This window comes from Bombina bombina, chromosome 7 (genome assembly GCF_027579735.1).
Source record: "Bombina bombina isolate aBomBom1 chromosome 7, aBomBom1.pri, whole genome shotgun sequence".
Classification (NCBI taxonomy): domain Eukaryota; kingdom Metazoa; phylum Chordata; class Amphibia; order Anura; family Bombinatoridae; genus Bombina; species Bombina bombina.
The window spans coordinates 430,559,594-430,582,923 of NC_069505.1; the positions used below are offsets into that span (position 1 = coordinate 430,559,594).

Below are 23,330 nucleotides of genomic sequence, written 5' to 3' on the forward strand. Positions count from 1 at the left end.
TTGAGCTTCCTGCTATCTGCTCTCTCGCTCTGTGTCATGTGAGCACAGCGGTCACGTGTTTGATGTGACGTCACTGGTCCTATAGTCGGATAGGAACTAGCTGCTATGGTCACGCTGTCAATGTGCGAGTGATTGAGGCATCTGCTCACACAGGTAGGCGGTGAGGATGAGGTTGGTAAAAGGTTAACACAATCAAGTGATGTTTAAGATAGTGAAATCCTTGGGGTGAGGTTTGGGCCTCCACGAAATGGATAAAAGGGGTGCCTGTGGTGACGTACAGGGGCTACTGGGGGTGAGGGATATGCGCAGGGGTCACTGGAAGTTAGGTTCAGGGGTCACGGGGTGAGGAAGATGTGCAGGGGTCTCTGGGAGTTAGGTTCAGGGGTCACGGGGTGAGGGAGATGTGCAGTGGTCACTGGGAGTTAGGTTCAGGGGTCACGGGGTGAGGAAGATGTGCAGGGGTCACTGGGAGTTAGGTCCAGGGGTCACGGGGTGAGAAAGATGTGCTGGGGACTTGGGTTAGCTGCAGGGGTTATTGGGGGTGACATAGATCTGCTGGAGACACTGGGGATTAAATGCAGGGGCCACTGGGGGTGAGAGAGATCTGCTTAGGACACTGGGGGTTAGATGCTGGGGACACTGGGGTTTAAATGCAGGGGTCACTGGGGGTGAGAGAGATCTGCTGGGGACACTGGGGGTTAGGTGCAGGGGTCACTGGGGGTGAGTGAGATCTGCTGGGCAATTGGGGGTTAGATGCAGGGGTCACTGAGGATGAGAGAGATCTGCTGGAGACACTGGGGTGAGAGATCTGCTGGGGACACTGGGGGTTAGGTGCAGGGGTCACTGGGGTGAGAGAGATCTGCTGGGGACACTGGGGTTTAGGTGCAGGGGTTACTGAGGGTGTGAGAGATCTGCTGGGGACACTGGGGGTTAGGTGCAGGGGTCACTGGGGGTGTGAGAGATCTGCTGGGCAACTGGGGATTAGGTGCAGGGGTCACTGGGGGTGTGAGAAATCTGCTGGGCAACTGGGGGTTAGGTGCAGGGGTCACTGGGGGTGAGAGAAATCTGCTGGGCAACTGGGGGTTAGGTGCAGGGGCAACTGGGGGTTAGGTGCAGGGGTCACTGGGGTGAGAGAGATCTGTTGGAGACACTGGGGATTAGGTGCAGGGGTCACTGGGGGTGAGAGATCTGCTGGGGACACTGGGATGAGAGACATCTGCTGGGGACACTGGGGGTTAGGCGCAGGGGTCACTGGGGGTGAGAGAGATCTGCTGGGGACGCTGGGGGTTAGGTGCAGGGGTCACTGGGGTGAGAGAGATCTGTTGGAGACACTGGGGATTAGGTGCAGGGGTCACTGGGGGTGAGAGATCTGCTGGGGACACTGGGATGAGAGATATCTGCTGGGGACACTGGGGGTTAGGTGCAGGGGTCACTGGGGGTGAGAGAGATCTTCTGGGAACACTGGGGGTTAGGTGCAGGGGTCACTGGGAGTGAGATCTGCTGGGGACACTGGGGGTTAGGTGCAGGGGTCACTGGGGGTGAGAGAGATCTGCTGGGGACACTGGGGGTTAGGTGCAGGGGTCACTGGGGGTGAGAGAGATCTGCTGGGGACGCTGGAGGTTAGGTGCAGGGGTCACTGGGGGTGAGAGAGATCTGCTGGGGACGCTGGGGGTTAGGTGCAGGGGTCACTGGGGGTGAGAGAGATCTGCTGGGGACGCTGGGGGTTAGGTGCAGGGGTCACTGGGGGTGAGAGAGATCTGCTGGGGACGCTGGGGGTTAGGTGCAGGGGTCACTGGGGGTGAGAGAGATCTGCTGGGGACGCTGGGGGTTAGGTGCAGGGGTCACTGGGGGTGAGAGAGATCTGCTTAGGACACTGGGGGTTAGATGCAGGGGTCACTGGGGTGAGAGATCTGCTGGGGACACTGGGGTTTAAATGCAGGGGTCACTGGGGGTGAGAGAGATCTGCTGGGGACACTGGGGGTTAGGTGCAGGGGTCACTGGGGGTGAGTGAGATCTGCTGGGCAATTGGGGGTTAGATGCAGGGGTCACTGAGGATGAGAGAGATCTGCTGGAGACACTGGGGTGAGAGATCTGCTGGGGACACTGGGGGTTAGTGCAGGGGTCACTGGGGGTGACTGATCTGCTGGGGACACTGGGGGTTAGGTGCAGGGGTCACTGGGGTGAGAGAGATCTGCTGGGGACACTGGGGTTTAGGTGCAGGGGTTACTGAGGGTGTGAGAGATCTGCTGGGGACACTGGGGGTTAGGTGCAGGGGTCACTGGGGGTGTGAGATCTGCTGGGCAACTGGGGATTAGGTGCAGGGGTCACTGGGGGTGTGAGAAATCTGCTGGGCAACTGGGGGTTAGGTGCAGGGGTCACTGGGGGTGAGAGAAATCTGCTGGGCAACTGGGGGTTAGGTGCAGGGGTCACTGGGGTGAGAGAGATCTGTTGGAGACACTGGGGATTAGGTGCAGGGGTCACTGGGGGTGAGAGATCTGCTGGGGACACTGGGATGAGAGACATCTGCTGGGGACACTGGGATGAGAGACATCTGCTGGGGACACTGGGGGTTAGGTGCAGGGGTCACTGGGGGTGAGAGAGATCTTCTGGGAACACTGGGGGTTAGGTGCAGGGGTCACTGGGAGTGAGATCTGCTGGGGACACTAGGGGTTAGGTGCAGGGGTCACTGGGGGTGAGAGAGATCTGCTGGGGGTTAGGTGCAGGGGTCACTGGGGGTGAGAGAGATCTGCTGGGGACGCTGGGGGTTAGGTGCAGGGGTCACTGGGGGTGAGAGAGATCTGCTGGGGACGCTGGGGGTTAGGTGCAGGGGTCACTGGGGGTGAGAGAGATCTGCTGGGGACGCTGGGGGTTAGGTGCAGGGGTCACTGGGGGTGAGAGAGATCTGCTGGGGACACTGGGGGTTAGGTGCAGGGGTCACTGGGGGTGAGAGAGATCTGCTGGGGACACTGGGGGTTAGGTGCAGGGGTCACTGGGGGTGAGAGAGATCTGCTGGGGACACTGGGGGTTAGGTGCAGGGGTCACTGGGGGTGAGAGAGATCTGCTGGGGACGCTGGGGGTTAGGTGCAGGGGTCACTGGGGGTGAGAGAGATCTGCTGGGGACGCTGGGGGTTAGGTGCAGGTGGTCACTGGGAGTGACATGGATCTGCTGGGCAACTGGGGGTTAGGTGCAGGTGGTCACTGGGAGTGACATGGATCTGCTGGGCAACTGGGGGTTAGGTGCAGGGGTCACTGGGGGTGAGAGAGATCTGCTGGACAACTGGGGGTTAGGTGCAGGGGTCACTGGGGATGAGAGAGATCTGCTGGGCAACAGGGGGTTAGGTGCAGGGGTCACTGGGGGTGAGAGAGATCTGCTGGAGACACTGGGGGTTAGGTGCAGGGGCCACTAGGGGTGAGAGAGATCTGCTGGAGACACTAGGGTTAGGTGCAGTAGTCACTGGGAGTGAAAGAGATCTTCTGGGCAACTGGGGGTAAGAGAGGTCTGCTGGGGTCACTGGGGTGAGAGATCTGCTGGGGATACTGGGGGTTAGGTGCAGGGGTCACTGGGGTTGAGAGAGATCTGCTGGGGACACTGGGGGTAATAGAGATCTGCTGGGCAACTGGGGGTTAGGTGCAGAGGTCACTGGGGGTGAGATATACCTGCTGGGGTCACTTGGGTTAGGTGCAGGGGTCACTGGGGTAAATAGAGATCTGCTGGGTCCACTGAGTTGAGAGAGATCTGTTGGGGACACTGGAGGTTAGGTGCAGGGGTCACTGGGGGTGAGAGAGGTCTGCTGGGGTCACTGGGGGTGAGAGATCTCCTGGGGGTTAGGGTCAGTGGTTATTGGGGTGAGATAGATCTGCTAAGGGACACTGGGGGTTAGGGGCAGTGGTTACTGGGGTGAGAGAGATCTGCTGGGGACACTGGGGGTTAGGTGCAGTGGTCACTGGGGGTGACATAGATGTGCTGGGCAACTGGGGGTTAGGTGCATGGGTCACTGGGGGTGAGAGAAATCTACTGGGCAACTGGGGGTTAGGTGCAGGGGTCACTGGGGGTAAGAGAGATCTGCTGGGGACACTGGTGGTTAGGTGCAGGGGGTCACTGGGGGTGACATGGATCTGCTGGGCAACTTGGGGTTAGGTGCAGGGGTCACTGGGGTGAGAGAGATCTGCTGGACAACTGGGGGTTAGGTGCAGGGGGTCACTGGGGGTGAGAGAGATCTGCTGGGCAACTGGGGGTTAGGTGCAGGGATCACTGGGGGTGACAGATCTGCTGGGCAACTGGGGGTTAGGTGCAGGGGTCACTGGGGGTGAGAGAGGTCTGCTGGGGTCACTGGGGGTGAGAGATCTGCTGGGGACACTGGAGGTTAGGGGCCGTGGTTACTGGAGTGAGAGAGATCTGCTGGGGACACTGGGGGTTAGGTGCAGGGGTCACTGGGGGTGAGAGATCTGCTGGGGTCACTTGGGTTAGGTGCAGGGATCACTGGGGGTGACAAATCTGCTGGGCAACTGGGGGTTAGGTGCAGGGATCACTGGGGGTGACAGATCTGCTGGGCAAATGGGGGTTAGGTGCAGGGGTCATTGGGGGTGAGAGAGGTCTGCTGGGGTCACTGGGGGTTAGGTGCAGGGGTCACTGGGGTAAATAGAGATCTGCTGGGGCCACCGGGGATGAGAGAAATCTGTTGTGAACACTGGGGTTTAGGCGCAGGGGTCACTGAGTTGAGAGAGATCTGCTGGGGACACTGGGGGTTAGGTGCAGGGGTCACTGGGGTTGAGAGAGATCTGCTGGGATCACTGGGGTAAGAGAGATCTGCTGGGCAACTGGGGGTTAGGTTCAGGGGTCACTGGGGGTGAGAGAGACCTGCTTGGGTCACTTGGGTTAGGTGCAGGGGTCACTGGGGTAAATAGAGATCTGCTGGGGCCACTGGGGTTGAGAGAGATCTGTTGTAAACACTGGGGGTTAGGTGCAGGGGTCACTGAGTTGAGAGAGATCTGTTGTGGACACTGGGGGTTAGGTGCAGGGGTCACTGGGGGTGAGAGATCTGCTAGGGTCACTTGGGGTGAGGAAGATGAGCAGAGAATGCTGGGGAGGTGTACTGATCTAATTAGTAGGTGCTGCAGGACACAGAGGAGGGCACTGGGACACTGCTGATCACTTCTTTATACACTAAATATTTACACCATGTCAGACACGTTAGTGTCAGTCTTGTGCCCGGCTGCCTTGTGTGTGTTGCGCCGGTGCGTGTAGACTTTGTGATCTTACAGACAAAGGCTGAGAATAGAAATAGTAATACAGTAAATGTGCCATAAATAACTGCAGCTAACAGGACCTTAAAGGAAAACAAAACCCAAACATTTTATTTTATGATTCATTGAATAAAATTTTAAGAACGTTTCCAATTGGCTTCTATTATCACATTTGCTTTGTTCCCAGGTTATTCTTTGTTAAAGAGATACCTAGGTAGGTGTGTGGAACACTATATGGCAGAAAATAGTGCTGCCCTCTAGTGCTCTTGCAAATGTATAACATTTTGCTGCCATATAGTGCGCTAGACACCTGCACGCTCGTGAGCTTACACCACTGGCTTTCAACAAAAGATACTAAAATAACAACGACAATTTGGCACGAGAAGTAAATTAGAAAGCTGCCCACTGAGCTGAACCCCCTTATGGGTTTCATGTCCCTTTAAGGACCGATTGCTCACTGGCTGGTAAGCTGAACTCCCTTATGGGTTTCATGTCCCTTTAAGGACTGATTGCTCACTGGCTGGTAAGCTGAATTCCCTTATGGGTTTCATGTCCCTTTAAGGACCGATTGCTCACTGGCTGGTAAGCTGAACTCCCTTATGGGTTTCATGTCCCTTTAAGGAACGATTGCTCACTGGCTGGTAAGCTGAACTCCCTTATGGGTTTCATGTCCCTTTAAGGAACGATTGCTCACTGGCTGGTAAGCTGAACTCCCTTATGGGTTTCATGTCCCTTTAAGGAACGATTGCTCACTGGCTGGTAAGCTGAACTCCCTTATGGGTTTCATGTCCCTTTAAGGAACGATTGCTCACTGGCTGGTAAGCTGAACTCCCTTATGGGTTTCATGTCCCTTTAAGGACCGATTGCTCACTGGCTGGTAAGCTGAACTCCCTTATGGGTTTCATGTCCCTTTAAGGAACGATTGCTCACTGGCTGGTAAGCTGAACTCCCTTATGGGTTTCATGTCCCTTTAAGGAACGATTGCTCACTGGCTGGTAAGCTGAACTCCCTTATGGGTTTCATGTCCCTTAAAGGAACGATTGCTCACTGGCTGGTAAGCTGAACTCCCTTATGGGTTTCATGTCTCTTTAAGGACCGATTGCTCACTGGCTGGTAAGCTGAACTCCCTTATGGGTTTCATGTCCCTTTAAGGACTAATTGCTCACTGGCTGGTAAGCTGAACTCCCTTATGGGTTTCATGTCCATTTAAGGACCGATTGCTCACTGGCTGGTAAGCTGAACTCCCTTATGGGTTTCATGTCCCTTTAAGGACCGATTGCTCACTGGCTGGTAAGCTGAATTCCCTTATAGGTTTCATGTCCCTTTAAGGACCGATTGCTCACTGGCTGGTAAGCTGAATTGCCTTATGGGTTTCATGTCCCTTTTAGGACTGATTGCTCACTGGCTGGTAAGCTGAACTCCCTTATGGGTTTCATGTCCCTTTAAGGACCGATTGCTCACTGGCTGGTAAGCTGAACTCCCTTATGGGTTTCATGTCTGATTGCTCACTGGCTGGTAAGCTGAACTCCCTCTGCTCACTTGGTGCAAGGTAGGGCAATTCTTAGAAGCTTTTAGGCAAAACCCTTTGTGTTTTGCTTTGTGTTTTGCTTTGTGTTGTGTTAGTACAAGAGCACTTGTTTGTTGTTTATCTAAGGAGAAATGTGATGCCACTTTGGATTTTGTTTCTCCCTTATCTGACCACCATGAGATCCTCATTAGATGATGGAGATAAAGCATTACTTCTGCCCTTACCAGGACGATGAAAGAGAGCTTTGGCTTTATCAGTGTACAGGCATCGGAATGGTTGCTGCACGAAATAGAACCAATTGCAAGACACCAGTTTATTGAGTAGTGTAACTGATGGGCAGTTGTGTATGAATGTGAGTGAACGTCAAATGAAAATTTTCCAAGTGCTTTTCAGTTTTGTGTTGTTTAGTTGCTAAGTATTTTCATTGTATCTTTTCTTACAGTTGTGTCAAGTGCAGCACCTTTTTATCTGTACTCATTCTTACAAGTGTGCACATTAGTGAGCATTACGGTAGTGGTGTGGCTTTAATAACACAGGGCTCACCGGTTTATCATCACTAGTATTGGATCTTCCCATCTAAGTAACGGGCCACTTAAATGTCATCAATAAAATGTAACCAAAATAAATGTGTGCGTTAAAGGGACAGTCTAGTCAACATTAAACTGTCATGATTCAGAAAGGGCAGCAATTTTAAATAACTTTCCAATTTCGTTTTATCATCAAGTTTGCTTTGTTCACTTGGTATTCTTTGTTGAAAGTTAAACCTAGGTAGACTCACATGCTAATTTCTAAGCTCTAAGTTGTACAGTTTTTCACAGCTAGACAGTGCTAGTTCACGTGTGTCATATAGATAACATTGTTCTCACTCCCGTGGAGTTACTTATGAGTCAGCACTGATTGGCTAAAATGCAAGTCTGTCAAAAGAACTGAGATAAGGGGAGAGTCTGCAAAGGCTTAGATACAAGGTAATCACAGACGTAAAACGTATATTAATATAACCGTTGGTTTTGCAAAACTGGGGAATGGGTAATAAAGGGATTATCTATCTTTTTAAACAATAACAATTCTGGAGTAGACTGTAACCTACTTCCATTCTCTGATTTGTAGCCTCAAACTTTGCCACCATGTTCGTCTTAGTAGAGATGGTGGATACTGTGCGGACTACGCCCTGGCAATTTGACCGCAAGCTCAATGATTCCATAGTGGAAGAGCTGAACAAGAAATTAGCCAACAAGGTGAGTTATAATATGGGCATTTCCATGTTTCTCAGCAGGTAGACACCTCATGGCACCATGTCTAGAATCAAAAGAACCTATTTCAAATCTAAATATATATTTTTTTGTAAAGTTGTTTAAGGTGACAACCTTCAGGCTTGAATACCTTGATATCTCTATCTAAGAACTGGTCATGTTGGTCCCTATTTGATTTGTGGGGTAATGTGAGGTCAGAGATTGCACCTTGCTACTGTTTCTATAACATAAGGGTCCTTTTCTGATAATATCCAAAATGCCTGCAGCCCCATATTACAGATCCAGTTGCTTTGTTTATTAGTGGGGTGACATATCCCGTTACTCTGACATTATTACTACAGGGTTTGACAAATTTGTTCAAAATCTAGACACCAGCCCACTAATTTAGAAACCAGAAACGTGTATATATATTCATATTCATATATAATGTGTGTGTAGCAAAATACATATGCTTTATAGTGGGACCCACAGTGTTCTGTGCTTGTCACATGTCATGTTAATGCAGACTTCCCACTGCTACAAACTGAGCAAGTGCTTTATTATATTATTGATATGGCGCATCTGTACGTCACTGTCTCCTTCGCTCGGCAGGTGGTGTATAACGTGGGTCTCTGCATCTGTCTCTACGACATCACCAAGCTAGAAGACTCCTACATCTTCCCTGGAGACGGAGCGTGTCACACAAAAGGTTCCTGTCTAAATGATCTCATTAAAGGGACAATGTATTTAGTTTCTTTATTAGTTTATTCTAAAAGAGAGTGGTTTACAATGAATTGCAGTAAAATACCTACCTTTCTAATCGGACTAAATAAACCTACCTCTCTAGTCTGACTAAATAAACCTACCTCTCTAATCAGACTAAATAAACCGATCTCTCTAGTCTGACTAAATAAACCTACCTCTCTAGTTTGACTAAATAAATCTATCTTTATAGTCTGACTATATACACCTACCTCTCTAGTCTGACTAAATAAACCTACCTCTCTAGCCTGACTTAATAAACCTACCTCTCTAGCCTGACTTAATAAACCTACCTCTCTAGCCTGACTAAATAAACCTACCTCTCTAGCCTGACTAAATAAACCTACCTCTCTAGTCTGACTAAATAAACCTACCTCTCTAGTCTGACTAAATAAACCTACCTCTCTAGTCTGACTAAATAAACCTACCTATATAATCTGACTAAATGAACCTACCTCTCTAGTCTGACTAAATACACCTACCTCTCTAGTCTGACTAAATACACCTACCTCTCTAGTCTGACTAAATACACCTACCTCTCTAGTCTGACTAAATAAACCTAACTTTCTAGTCGGGCTAGGATGGGGGGGGGGGATACTAGAGCGGCTGCAAAGGCAACAATTGGATTATTTTTATGCAGTTAGCAGCGTAACAAAATCATTTACAGTTTAGGGTCTCTTTAATGGAACAGTAAATACATTGTCATGCACCTCCCTCTGTTCATGGGAGCTGCCATTTTGGAACCTAAGTTACACTGCAGGCATATGAAGGACAGTTACTGCACATGCGCAAACACGTCAGCACTGGAATGTAGTGAAATAGATTGCTACATGGCAGCCCCGTGGTTAGAGAGAGACTGGGAATAACTCAATACTATGCTTGTACAATGTGTTCAGTGTTTAATGTCCCTTTACATTTTAACATCTGTAACTTAAAGGGACACTGAACCCAAACTTTTTATTTTGTGATTCAGATAGAGCATGGCATTTTAAGCAACTTTCTAATTTACTCCTATTATCAAATTTTCTTCATTCTCTTGGTATCTTTATTTGAAATGCAAGAATGTAAGTTTAGATGCCGGCCCATTTTTTATGTCCTTGCTGATTGGTGGATAAATTCATCCACCACTAAAAAAGTGCTGTCCAGAGATCTAAACCAAAAAGCTTAGATGCGTTCTTTTTCAAATAAAGATAGCAAGAGAACGAAGACAAATTGATAATAGGAGTAAATTAGAAAGTTGCTAAAAATGTCATGCTCTATCTGAATCACAAAAGAAAAAAATTGGGTTCAGTGTCCCTTTAAAGGGACATAAAATTGGAATGTGAAATACTCAGGAGTGCATTTGAGGTCACACTAAAACCATTGGTGCAGTATACTTGTATTTGAAAACATCAGTTACTTTAGAAAGAATAACGCCACCTGTGCACGTACATATAGCGCATTTGCATGTGCACGTCTGCATCCATATCAGCAGCACATCGCGTACATGTAAAACGTTAGCGCTAAATGAGAACTTTCCAAAGAAGCAAAGAAAATACTTCTCACAGCTGCACGTTCTACATAAGACTTTTTTGCTGGTTACACGTATGTGGGGATTGGTTTTGTTTTTAACCTACAGTGCACCGTTTCTATTTCATTATCCTGCAGTCTGGCACATCTGATCATAACAAATAATCTGCACAGTAAACCATTTTCCTTTAAAATAATCTTCTACCACATTAAAGGTACAGTCTAGTCAAAATTAAACTTTCATGATTCAGATAGGGGCAGTAATTTTAAACAACTTTCCAATTTACTTTTATCATCAAATTTGCTTTGTTGAAAGCTAAACCAAGGTAGGCTCATATGCCAATTTCTAAGACATTGAAGGCCGCCTCTTGTCTCAGGGCATTTGACAGTTTTTCACAGCTAGACAGCACTAGTTCATGTGTGTCATATAGATAATGTGATTACTCCAGCACAGTTATTTATGATTCAGCACTGATTGGCAGTGAAGTGGTCAGCAAATCTGTTCAACATTTAGGAAGCAGTTAGAATATTTAGGAGCCAGACAGTGGTCTTTGTATATAGATATATGGAGAATAATTTAAAAGTTAGGAGCCAGGGGTAACATTCTAGGAGTCAGTGCCGTCCTGGCACCTGGGTTTGTTGAGCCCTGGGCTAAAATGCAAGTCTGTCAAAAGCACTGAGATAAGGAGCAATCTGCAGATGTTTAGATACAAGGTAATCACAGAGGTAAAAAGTGTATTAACCCCTTAAGGACCACAGCACTTTTCTATTTTCCAACCGTTTGGGACCAAGGCTATTTTTACATTTTTGCGGCGTTTGTGTTTAGCTGTAATTTTCCTCTTACTCATTTACTGTACCCACACATATTAGATACCGTTTTTCTCGCCATTAAATGGACTTTCTAAAGATACCATTATTTTAATCATATCTTATAATTTACTATAATTTCTTTTATAAAATGGAAAAAAAACCCTCACTTTTTCTAACTTTGCCCCCCAAAATCTGTTACACATCTAAAAACACCCATGCTAAATAGTTTCTAAATTTTGTCCTGAGTTTAGAAATACCCAATGTTTAAATGTTCTTTGCTTTTTTGTAAGTTATAGGGCAATAAATACAAGTAGCTCTTTGCTATTTCCAAACCACTTTTTTCAAAATTAGCGATAGTTACATTGTAACACTGATATCTGTCCGGAATCCCTGAATAACCCTTCACATGTTTATATTTTGTTTTAGTAGACAACACAAAGTATTGATCTAGGCCCATTTTGGTATATTTCATGCGACCATTTCACCGCCACATGCGATCAAAGAAAAAAAAATCGTTTACTTTTTCACAATTTTTTTCACAAACTTTCGGTTTCTCACTGAAATTATTTACAAACAGCTTGTGCAATTATGGAAACAAATTGTTGTAAATGCTTCTCTGGGATCCCCTTTGTTCAGAAATAGCAGACATATATGGCTTTGCTTTTTGGTAATTAGAAGGCTGCTAAATGCCGCTGCGCACCACACGTGTATTATGCCCAGCAGTGAAGGGGTTAATTAAAGAGCTTGTTGGGCTAATTTTAGCTTTAGTGTAGTAGACAACCCAAAGTATTAATCTAGGCCCATTTTGGTATATTTCATGCTACCATTTCACCGCCAAATGCGATCAAATAAAAAAAAACATTTACTTTTTCACAAACTTTTTCACAAATTTTAGGTTTCTCACTGAAATTATTTACAAACAGCTTGTGCAATTATGGCACAAATGGTTGTAAATGCTTCTCTGGGATCCCCTTTGTTCAGATATAGCAGACATATACGGCTTTGGCGTTGCTTTTTGGTAATTAGAAGACGTTAACTGCCGTGGCGCATCACATGTGTATTATGTCTAGCAGTGAAGGGGTTAATTAGGTAGCTTGTAGGGTTCATTTTAGCTTTAGTGTAGAGATAAGCCTCCCACCTGACACATCACACCCCCTGATCCCTCCCAAACAGCTCTCTTCCCTCCCCCACAATTGTCCCCGCCATCTTAAAGGGACAGTATACTGTAAAATAGTTTTTCCCTTAATGTGTTTACAATTGCTTTTTTTACCAACTGCAGAGTAAAAAATGTATGAAAATTAGCTTTTTAAGGCGTATTTGTGTATATTAAAGCTCTGATTTTTTGTTTTGAAGCCACAACCTAATAAAATGGGTTGAGCTTGTAGGTATAATCAGATCTCATTACTGTATCACATTGTGTACATATACCTACTTCTTTATCTTATATCTGTCCTTAAAACAATCACCAGTACTTTGAGAGAACAATGGAAAATCAACATTGTATTACCTTATCTCTGCTATATCCGACTGGGAGTATAATTTCTTCTGCTGGCTGTGTTTACAAAGCTTATCTATAGCTGGTACGCGCGGCCACAAACTTTCAGAATAGGTGGGGATACCACATGCTAAATTAACAATGTCAAATGCCAATATAAGGGTAAAGGAGCTACTTGTAAACAATTTAATACACTCCAGCAGGTAAAGTGGATCATTGGGAACAAATTAAAGGGGAGAAAATTTTTGAGTAAACTGTCCCTTTAAGTACAGGCAGAAAGTCTGCCAGTACTAAAATAAAAGGGTTTTTTTTGTTGTTTTTTTAAAAAACACAACCTCCCCCCCATAATTCTGCTGTCTAGGACCCCCCCATAGCTGCCAACCTCCCTGACCCCCCAAACAGCTCTCTAACCCTCCCCCTCTACCTTATTGTGTGCCATCTTGGGTACTGGCAGCTGTCTGCCAGTGCCCAGTTTGCCATAAAACATGGTATTTAAAAAGAAAAAGTTTTTATTATAAAAATGTTTGTAGTGGAGCTGCCCCCCCTCAATATCCAACCCACCACCCCCTCCCAGATCCCTTAGCTGAACACTCCCAACCTCGCCAGTCCTCTCTCCCACCTTAGCAATATGTATTACTGTGCCATAGTGTAGCGTTCCCCCGCCCCCGTGCACACGATCCCGCCCCCCTCCGACGCACTTCCTGCACTGATGGCCGCCCACCCGCCTCCCTGCATCAGCTCCCACCCACCAACGATCATGGCCATCAATGGCCGATGCAGAGAGGGCCACAGAGTGGTCTGCATCAGACTTTTAAAAAATGTTATTGCAGGATGCCTCAATATCGAGACATCACTGCAATAACATGAAAGTGGCTGGAAGCGATCAGGGTCGCTTCCACTGCTTGGAAAGGGTAACAATGTACAGGGTACGTCCTTGGTCGTTAAGGACCTTTTTTTGTAGGACGTACCCTGTACATCATTGGTCCTTTAAAGGGACACTGAACCCACATTTTTTCTTTTGTAATTCAGATAGAGCATGACATTTTAAGCAACTTTCTAATTTACTCCTATTATCAATTTTTCTTCGTTGTCTTGCTATCTTTATTTGAAAAACAATTCCATCTAAGCTTTTTTTTTAGTTCAGAACTCTGGACAATTTATCCACCAATCAGCAAGAACAACCCAGGTTGTTCACCAAAAATGGGCCAGCATCTAAACTTACATTCTTGCATTTCAAATAAAGATACCAAGAGAATAAAGAAAATTTGACAATAGGAGTAAATTAGAAAGTTGCTTAAAATGTCATGTTCTATCTGAATTGCGAAACAAAAAATGTGGGTTCAGTGTCCCTTTAAGGGGTTAATATAACAGTGTTGGTTATGCAAAGCTGAGGAATGGGTAATAAAGGGATTATCTATCTTTTTAAACAATAACATTTTTCAAGTAGACTGTCCCTTTAATTATTCAGATAGAATATGCCATTTTAAATAACTTTCCAATGTACTTCTATTATCTAATTTACTTTATTCTCTTGATATTATTTGTTGAAAATCATACCTAGGTAGGCTCGGGAGCACATTGCTCTACTGGGAACTAGCTTCTGATTGGTGGCTGCACATTTTCGCCTCTTGTCATTGGCTCACTAGATGTATTCAGCTAGCTCCCAGTAGTTTGCTCCGGAGCCGACCTTGGTGTGTTTTTAAATAAAGGATAACAAGATAAGGAAGCATAGAGGCCAACTCTAAAGAATCTCAAAAACATAAAAAAGAAACCTTGCCTCTGAGGAAACAAAAAAAAAAAAACTTGCACTCTCTGAGATCCCCAGACAGCACCCCCATCCTGAAAGACTTGCATCTGTAAAGAATCCAGTAGGATAAACGGAAGGAGCCCCCCGTGAGAAAATAACTGATGATACAGTCACTGGCTTGATCTGAAATCTAGACGAATCCTTGAAATAGCAGAGTAAGACCCCTGTATCACTGACGAAGCATACAAGAGGCTTCATGAGAAAGCATCTGAAGCCGCCAATATGCAACCCAATGCCTCCATGCAAAGAGCAACTGAGGGAAAAGAAAGAGAGAAGGTATAGACAGACAAAGAATCATGGAAACTGAATCTGAGAAACAACAAACCTAGTCTGAGGAACCAGTGAACTCTTTGGTAAAAAAAAAAAAGACTTTTCCAACCATGATGCTGAAGTAACAACAGTTTGATGAAGAGAGAATCTGCTAAATAAAAGACGACATTTGAAACAAAAAAATCTTTCAGAAAAGGAAACGCTGCAATACCCTGAGTTTTAATTGCAGACAAAAGGGTACCCAAGACCTAGGAAAATTTACTGGGAGCTGAACCCAGACCAAACGGTAGAGCAACAAGCTATAAATACTAGACCTGAAAGGCAAACCTAGGAAACTGAGGTTGTTCCTAGAGAATAGGAACATGTAGATGAACTATTATGGACATAAACTGACCCTGCAAAATAAAAGGTCGAAAAATCCAAATCGTCAATATTTTGAAAATAAAACTCTAAAAGATTAGTTCAAAGCCTTTAGATCAAGAACTGGCCTGAAAATTCCTTCCTATAAAGGATTAAACCCGATTACCTGTACTAACAAAGGAACAGGAACAATCACTCCCAGAAAAGTGACCAAAAAAAAAGTCCCAAGCCTTCACAGGAATTCACAAAACAAAGGACAGGAAGGCCTTATTCTGAAACCGATTCATTAACACTGAGAGACTATATTAAAAACCCAGGGATCCTGGACAGACTCAAACTAAACTCCTGCCCCCAACCAGAGTTTCTGGAACAAGAGCTGCACCTTCATGCTAACTGAGATAATGGAGTAGATTAGTTGGACTGCTCATACATGTTCCAGTTAGAGCTTGTCTTCCACACAGAACCAGAGGAACCAGCTTCTGAGAGAAGGAATCACATTTCTGCCCTGTTCTGAGGAAAGGAACAAAAACGATTAGGAGATTACCCCTGGACTTCTAGTTCTTTACCTTCCATTACATGAGAGATAATAGAATCCAAACCTGAGCCAAATGACATCTTTCCCTGAAAAGAAAGACATAAAAGTCTGGATTTCGAAACCATATCAGCAGACCAAGACTTAACAAACAAAAAGCATTAGAAAGTACTGCCAAAGACATGTCTAAGCACATTTGCCAAAAGGGATTAACCAGTCTTTACTAGCAGAATTGTCAGAAAACTGCCCAAAAAGAAATAAAAAGAATCAGCAGACATATCAGTAATAGATACTACTGATCTAAAATGATAACCTGCTTAAAAAACTCTCTCTTTCTCTCTCTTTTCTTTTTCTCTCTCTCTCTTTTTTTTCTTTCTCTCTCTCTTTTTCTCTCTCGATCAGAGGTAGAACCAAACCTCTTTCTCTAAAGACATAGCAGCTTCATGACTAGAAACATTAACCACAGGAGGCTTAGAGCTAGTAGAAGGTACATTTTTACCTGACCTTTTACACTTACTTGAAGGAGGCATAGCCACCAACATTTCAGACACCAAAGACTATACAATCTTTGATTCCATGATTCAGTAGAATTCTCTTGCAAAAAACAAACAGAAGGAGCAGTAGCACCCTTAGAAGCAAGAGCAGTGTTGGATAGGTCAGAATGCATTAGAATATTAATACATTTATTGCATAAATTAGCCTGAGTTTAAATTCTCCACTTATAAACACTTAACACTAAAGAAAAGCGTTCAAATTACCCAGCTTCTAAGGTAGATTTAGGGACAGAGACAGGAAGCTCCATAACTGCAAGGAACTTATACAGAAGTGCAGAAAAAAACAAGCATACAGCTAAATGGTAATATCCCCATTCCAAAAAGCTTTAAAGAAAGGGTAACACTTTACCTCTTCGGAAAATAACTCATAAAAATATATAAATTCAAAAAAATTATAAAAGCAGAGATGCGTTAGTACATAGTTTACCTGTTCTCTAAATAACATAAATAAGAAAGGAGGCGGCGTGTCAAACTTACGTCATATAAAGTAAAGCATCTCTCCAAAATGTAAGCCATCATGCCCACGTGCGTTTAAAAATATACTCTTGTGAAAAGCTTATAAGCGTACAAACATGTAAGGGGCCAAAAACATGACAGGAAATAAAGGGGAATTACCAAAAAATATATAACTTTCCCAAGGTCATATACATATATAATACATATATATATATATATATATATACAAGGTCATATACATATATAATATATATATATATATATATATATATATATATATAGCCATAACCTAGCAGGCTTATAGAGTGCCAAATATACTACTGGAGGAGACCAATGGGAAGCCAAAACCAGTGCTGAAACATAACAGCAGATGATCTAGAATAGGAATATATTGACAAACTAACAGAGGGAGGCAAAAGACAAGTCCCTGCAACATTCGTGGAAAGGCTTGTGACCAAATCCCAATAGGTGAAATACATGCCACTAACAATACTCCAGATACATCCCTCCAACAATCACTCAAACCCCTCTCACTGAGGAATCAAATGCACATCTTCATTCTTCAACCTCCTCCAGCGGAGGCAAAGACAAGACTGAGGTTCCTGTGAGGTGGGAAGGGGTTTTATAGAGCTCCTGAAGTTTGGGAATCTTTGCCTCCTCCTAGTGGTAGGGAAGAGTAATTCCCAGGAGTAATGGATCGTGGACTCTCACTACCTGTATGAACAAAGATTGTTTTTTGTTTTTTTTGCAATGTATACAAAAATGTATAATTATATACATGCAGCAATGCTAAATATAAGGAGATAAATGTTGCTTCTGTCATCTACTCTGGCATTGTTTACCTCATACTGTGCATGTATTTAGGGCCTAAGGAAAGGATTAGAAATCTTGTGGCCGGCGTCAGACGGCAGATGTTGTCTTACACTCCCAGTTGTTGTCTTTTTCAGTCCATTTTCGCTACATCGTTTTCCGTCCCTTCCTTGATGAAATCCTGATGGGAAAGATCAAAGGCTGCAGCCAGGAGGGCGTTCACTGTGCGTGAGGTTTGCTACAGCATTCCATGCTGCTGCCATCTTGTGTCATGTGTTTGTTTGGTCCCATAATAGCTTCTGTAAGATTCCAGTTTACCACCGAGCCTACAGCATTATTGTTTTACATACTGTGTATTGGTTTATGTTTCCCTGGGGTGAATGGTGCCTGTGTGGGAGATAATGTTTTACATCAGTACACTAAGACTTAGCTTGTGCTTCCTCTTCTGCAGTGTCTCTTGGCTTCTTTGATGATATTTTGATACCTCCAGAGTCCTTGCAACAGCCGGCTAAATTGTATCCTTTATATTATGCTCCGCACCCCAAATACACAATGCTTTGCAGCCAATGGGCTTTTAGAGTATCACTGATTAGTTTATCTGACTCTTGCTTCTGATTTAGTTCCTTGACATCAACACCATTAGTGATGAGGCAGAGCAGGTTTGGGTGTGGGAATATGAGACGGAGGAGGGGGCTCACGATCTTTACATGGACATAGGGGAGGATATACAATTCAGAGTTGTGGACGAGACTTTCTTAGACACTTCTCCAACTGGACCCACTGCTACAGATGCCTCATCTGGAGAGGCCCCAGAGGAAGTTCAGCGCAAGGAAGCACCTTACACGTTGGTGGTGAGTGTTCCCTCTCTGCCTTTTAAAATATTTTTATATAGTTATATAAATGCCTTTTAAATCATTTCTAAGTATTAACAGAACTACTTATTCTTAAACAAATCATGAGATGACTGTTGGTTTACCAGTGAGCCTCAGTAAACCTTTTTTACACAGGTTCTAATCCATACAGGGGTTGCAAATAATTGATTTGGGTATCAATTTGTGTTCTAAACTGTTGAGTATCACCTTAGTAATAATTGTGCTCTATAAATAGTTGTATTTCCTTTTGATAACTGTAATTTAGACTGGTACAGTAAAATCTTATATTTGTGTCATCTGTTTATTGTTAAGACTGTGATATGCGTAAGGCTTTCCTGAGTGTTGATTAAACTTACACTTCAGAAGGAAATATGAGCTGACTCAACAGCCTTCTGGGTTTTATCTGCTGTGAAACATGTTTCAATGTGAATCTGTGTCTGCCTCATAAACCAAAGTCAGATTTGATGAATTCTCTGTTTCCTATTCTCAGGGCTCTATAAGTGAGCCAGGACTGGGGCTGCTCTCCTGGTGGACCAACAACTAACCAAGGAATTCGGAGTTCTGGACTTTAGATGTTGTCAACCATTCAGGTTGCAGAGATTTCCAGGATACGTGTGCGGAGAACGGTGCCAAGTGATGGCTGGGACCAGCAACATCTGGAAATAAAACAGCTGAAAGCAGTCTGCAGGAGGAAGAACGTACTGTTCACAACAAAGCCACCTCTTATCTGTTATACAAGTGGGGTGAACTCACGTTGTGCTAAATGTATATATATTATTTTTGTATTTAGTTTTATTAAATGGACTTCATATGGAAAGCAGCACATTCTGTAACTAGAGCTGTTATCTATATTTTGGGAATGTCAGCTTTTGTAACCTTCCTCATGCTTCATGTTACTGTAGGACACATAAGAGTATTAAGCACTTTGGGACTGCTGGGTAATAGGCACTTCCTGCTCACACTCCCCGCAAAAGGGGGGTGCGCTGTAGGTTGAGCAGAGAGTGAATATGGGGTGACTCAGGCTTCCTCTCCATACAGAGATTTGCCTGTGCATTAGATCACCTTCTTGCTTGGTGTCCCTGGGGCTACAAGGCCAACCGCAACTAAATAAAACCCACTTAACTACAATAAACCCACATGTGTGTTGCTTCTTGGGCAGAAAACCATCTCTGGGTATTTTACATTATACCTGTGTGCCCCCTTTATTTAATCTCAGATTCTTGCTTCTTCATAAGGAAAACAAATAAATAATAACCAGGATAGTCATGCCACAGTGTCACCAGTCACCACTAATGGGCACTCACACGCATGATACTGGTATTTCTGTAGCCCTGCTTTCTGGGTGTTGGGAGGGGGGAGGAGAAGAGAGAAATTACCCATAGGTACTTGTGCAGAACTAGATCTAGCAGGCGCATGGTGCCAAGCAGAGAGAACTGGGTAACCTGGCAGCAGCATTTATTGTGACGTGTCCAGCATTAAAGAAAATAAACAGTCTAGAAATATAGTAACAACTCACAGGTAAAATGTCCTGTTTCAATTACATTAAAGCTACAAAAAAAACTTGTAGGTAAGAAAGGGCAAAAACTACACGTTCCAGATACTAACAGGAAGTGAATGTTTGTGTGAACCTCATCTATAGGGATAGACCTCAAAATGAACTATACATAAACACAGGAATATCGGGGGGGGGGGGGTGTTGTTTATGCTTTTATTAAATATGGATTAAAATGTTTTTTAGATGCATTAGAAAACAAATTACTTTAAATGTTTCCTGTGTTTGCTTTACCTTGGTGCTTTCAAATTCTTGCTTGGTGATGTCTGCGCACCATTATGCATGAAATGCATCACATGTACAACTTTTTGTTTTAATAAACGTATTGTCAGTATATGACCGGGTTACAATACAATATATTTAATAATTATCCTTTAAAATAAACCCCCAGTAAAATGCATATACAAAACAATAAAATGAATGTAAATTCCTAAATTCTTTATATTAGTTAAAATTTATAGACACATTGAAATATATTTGTAAAAACCCAGATCTGAATCAAACTATACATGTTTAAACTGTTATAATGTGCTATGCAGAGATCACAAAAGTTACCTTATTTATTAACCTTATCCGCAGTTGAATTTCATTAAAATACCACAATAAGATACCAAGATATGAGCCACAACTTTTACAGTGCTTAGTTAAACAATAGAACAATACACTTTACCAGTCAATTTCTATGCTAAATTATCTGAGATGAAATAAATTCTTAAGCAGCAATAAAGTAAATTCTAAAATATAGATATATATATTTTTTTAAAGATAAATTACTTAGCATACAAAAGACAAGCTTAACACTATACAGGACTATGAAACACAAATTGTCCTTTTAAAATTACTTAACTGCAATTTGACTATGGTCTTACCAACTACCTTTATCTAAAATAATAATGATAAACAGTCATACATTACCAACATGAGCGAATTAAATATTTTAACTTCCAGAGTTTCTCCAATCAATCCAATTTCACTTCATAAATTGAAAGAGGTCATTTTTGCAAGATGGATAAAAAAGATATGCCCAGGTTGCTTTATAATAGACTGGATCGCAGCAGTTTTAGTCAGTCCAAAATTCAGCACAGAGTGTTCTCTTTTTTTTTTTTTTCTTGCTTGGGATTATATTTTGCAATATAGTCCCACCCCTTTTTATTCTAATCATCGTGAAATTGGAAACGCACAATGGAAGCTTAGCATGGATTGGCCCTTCGAGTTGAAACATTTGATTGGCTACTGGGGTTTGCATATGTTCTTATTTTAAAAATCTTTATTTATATTCCAAAAGTATAAGTACACAGCCTGTCAATTGGGCTTACCTTTCACCTCGCAGGGTGTTTTACCGATTCCAAAAAAATAAGCAGCCTCTCATTTGGCCTTACAATTCACCCTACAAAAAAACCTCTCATTCAGGCTTATATTTCACCTCGCAGGGTGTTTTACTAAATCCATACATGATTTAAAAAAAAAAACTATACACAGTGACAATGTAAATTGCTTTCTTTAAACGTTACTTGGAGTAATATAAACCTCCCGATATTCCATCCTTATACTTTTGGTATTTTTAACCTATAAGAGTAAAAAACACAATAAGAACAAAACAAAACCAAACACACAAAAAAAAAAGAGAAAGACAAACCATAACTATTCCTCCTTGCCAGAAATCTCAATTCAGGCTACCACTGTATTCCTAAAGGGGTGCCAAAACTGTTCCTGTAGAATACTTGTGAATGAATGTATAAACTTTCCCCATTTATTCAAATACTCTGTAATTGCGTACTCATTGAAATCTTGTATATCGAATTGTTCAATAATCGCTTGTTTTATCAAAAAGTTCTTCCATTCTGCAAAATTAAGTTTTTACTATTCTTCCAATTTTTTAAAATGATGCTCCTAGCCGCTAATACTGATATGTTGAATAATTTCCAGGCTCTCCCCAAGTCCTTAATCCTAGATAGAAACAGAACTTGTTCTAACTGAATATTACTGAGTCTCTTTAAAATCTTATGTAGCCAATATTCAATTTTAAACCAAAACTGTCTGACTATGGGGCATTCCCAAATCATATGTATCAAATCCGCTGCATATTTGCTACACTTTAGGCATTTACTAAACTGTCTATTGGGGTTTGCATATGTTCTAATAGATAATTCATTTGGCTGTCATACCATTTTAATCCCCTAGACAACCAGCAAATACAGTCTCGCCATCAATCACTGCTAATCCAAATATCTCCCTATATAATGATTATTTAACATACTATAACTTATTGTATTAATCACTTACAATATTGATTATAGATGGGGTAATATAATGTCATTTTCCTGATTACTCCAATACCAAATACAGTATGTTTCTATTGATCATATTATTATTATCTTAAAATCCACTTAAAATTGTATTTGATTATCCCCTTATATTCATATAAAGACATAGCATATTTCACATTCCCAACAATTGTTGAATACACAGATCCATATTCATAGCTAACATTTATGGGATATCTTAAATTGACTGTATTGTTATTTATTAACTCAGCATATGTATCCCAATTTGTCCTTTAGATGTCTGAAATGAAAAAAAAATGTTATACAAATAGGCATTCTTATATCCATTTATGTTCTTCCTGTCATTTTCCATTAGCTTCCTGGAATACAGAGAAACTGTATTTATTTTTAAATAACTTAAGCATTTTATATATACTAATGCAGTTATTCATTTAATTTATTACAATCTGAATTGCATTTCCCCAGATCCCTATGTAGACATTTAATATAGTATTTAAAATTATATAAGCTGTATTTTAAAATGAAACCAAGAGTTACAATGCAAGACGTGCTTTTGCTTAGTTAATCTTTCTCTAGACGTAATGTCTAAAATTTGTGGATTCAATACAACAGGGACAATATAATACATAGGAGACACTCAGTCATTTCCTCAGACAAAAATTTGCCCTACGAATCTCATTAAGCCTCAAAGAAAAATCCCAGACACCACGTGTCCATCAATCCAGGGTTTCCCGTGACCTAGGTAATGAGACAGATGCAACCTTTTGAACTGTTAAATGCTATGTTAATTAGGAAGAAGGGGGTATCTCACCCAGCCAAGACCATTTGGCAGAGAGGACTGCAATCTACAGTAAATAGAACTGATGCAAATAGTCTCATATATAATTAATCCTGTGGTCTTAACCATATATATGAAAATTATATATATATATATATATATATATATATAATTTTCATTTAATAATCTTCACAGATACCTTGACAGTATCCTGTTTATTACTAATATTACACTCATACCCATTGCTTTTCCTGCTCTGACACAGCGACAGACTTAATGAAGGTGAGGACAGAAACGGTCTTTATAAGACTAGAGACACATGAGAAGTAGAGGAGGAGATAATTAGAAAATGAAGGGGCAGCAAAAATTTCTGACAATAACTATCATCTAAAAATCTGAGTCCTAGACATAACCCCCCCCCCCCACACCTGAAATACCTCTGAAGTGGAAGAAATGAGACCTGAACCCACACTTCCA

General features: G+C 42.8%; 1 protein-coding gene across 1 annotated transcript; it reads left to right on the top strand.

The window, feature by feature from the left end:
* Positions 1–82: 82 nt before the first annotated feature.
* Positions 83–20,124, top strand: POLR3H (RNA polymerase III subunit H). Its single transcript, XM_053721323.1, has 7 exons — positions 83–153; positions 7,880–8,007; positions 8,614–8,710; positions 17,504–17,590; positions 17,818–17,881; positions 18,010–18,217; positions 18,729–20,124. Exons 2-7 carry the CDS (start codon positions 7,897–7,899, stop codon positions 18,780–18,782), a joined length of 621 nt encoding a protein of 206 aa, XP_053577298.1. The 5' UTR covers positions 83–153; positions 7,880–7,896; the 3' UTR covers positions 18,783–20,124.
* The last annotated feature ends 3,206 nt before the right edge of the window (positions 20,125–23,330 follow it).

Excerpts from the sequence above, each read along its gene's own strand:
- POLR3H (XM_053721323.1), top strand. The coding sequence starts at position 7,897 with ATGTTCGTCTTAGTAGAGATGGTGGATACTGTGCGGACTACGCCCTGG. Across the intron at positions 17,591-17,817 it reads CAGCCAGGAGGGCGTTCACT|TGTCTCTTGGCTTCTTTGAT; the intron begins GTGCGTGAGGTT and ends CCTCTTCTGCAG. Across the intron at positions 18,218-18,728 it reads AAGCACCTTACACGTTGGTG|GGCTCTATAAGTGAGCCAGG; the intron begins GTGAGTGTTCCC and ends TCCTATTCTCAG.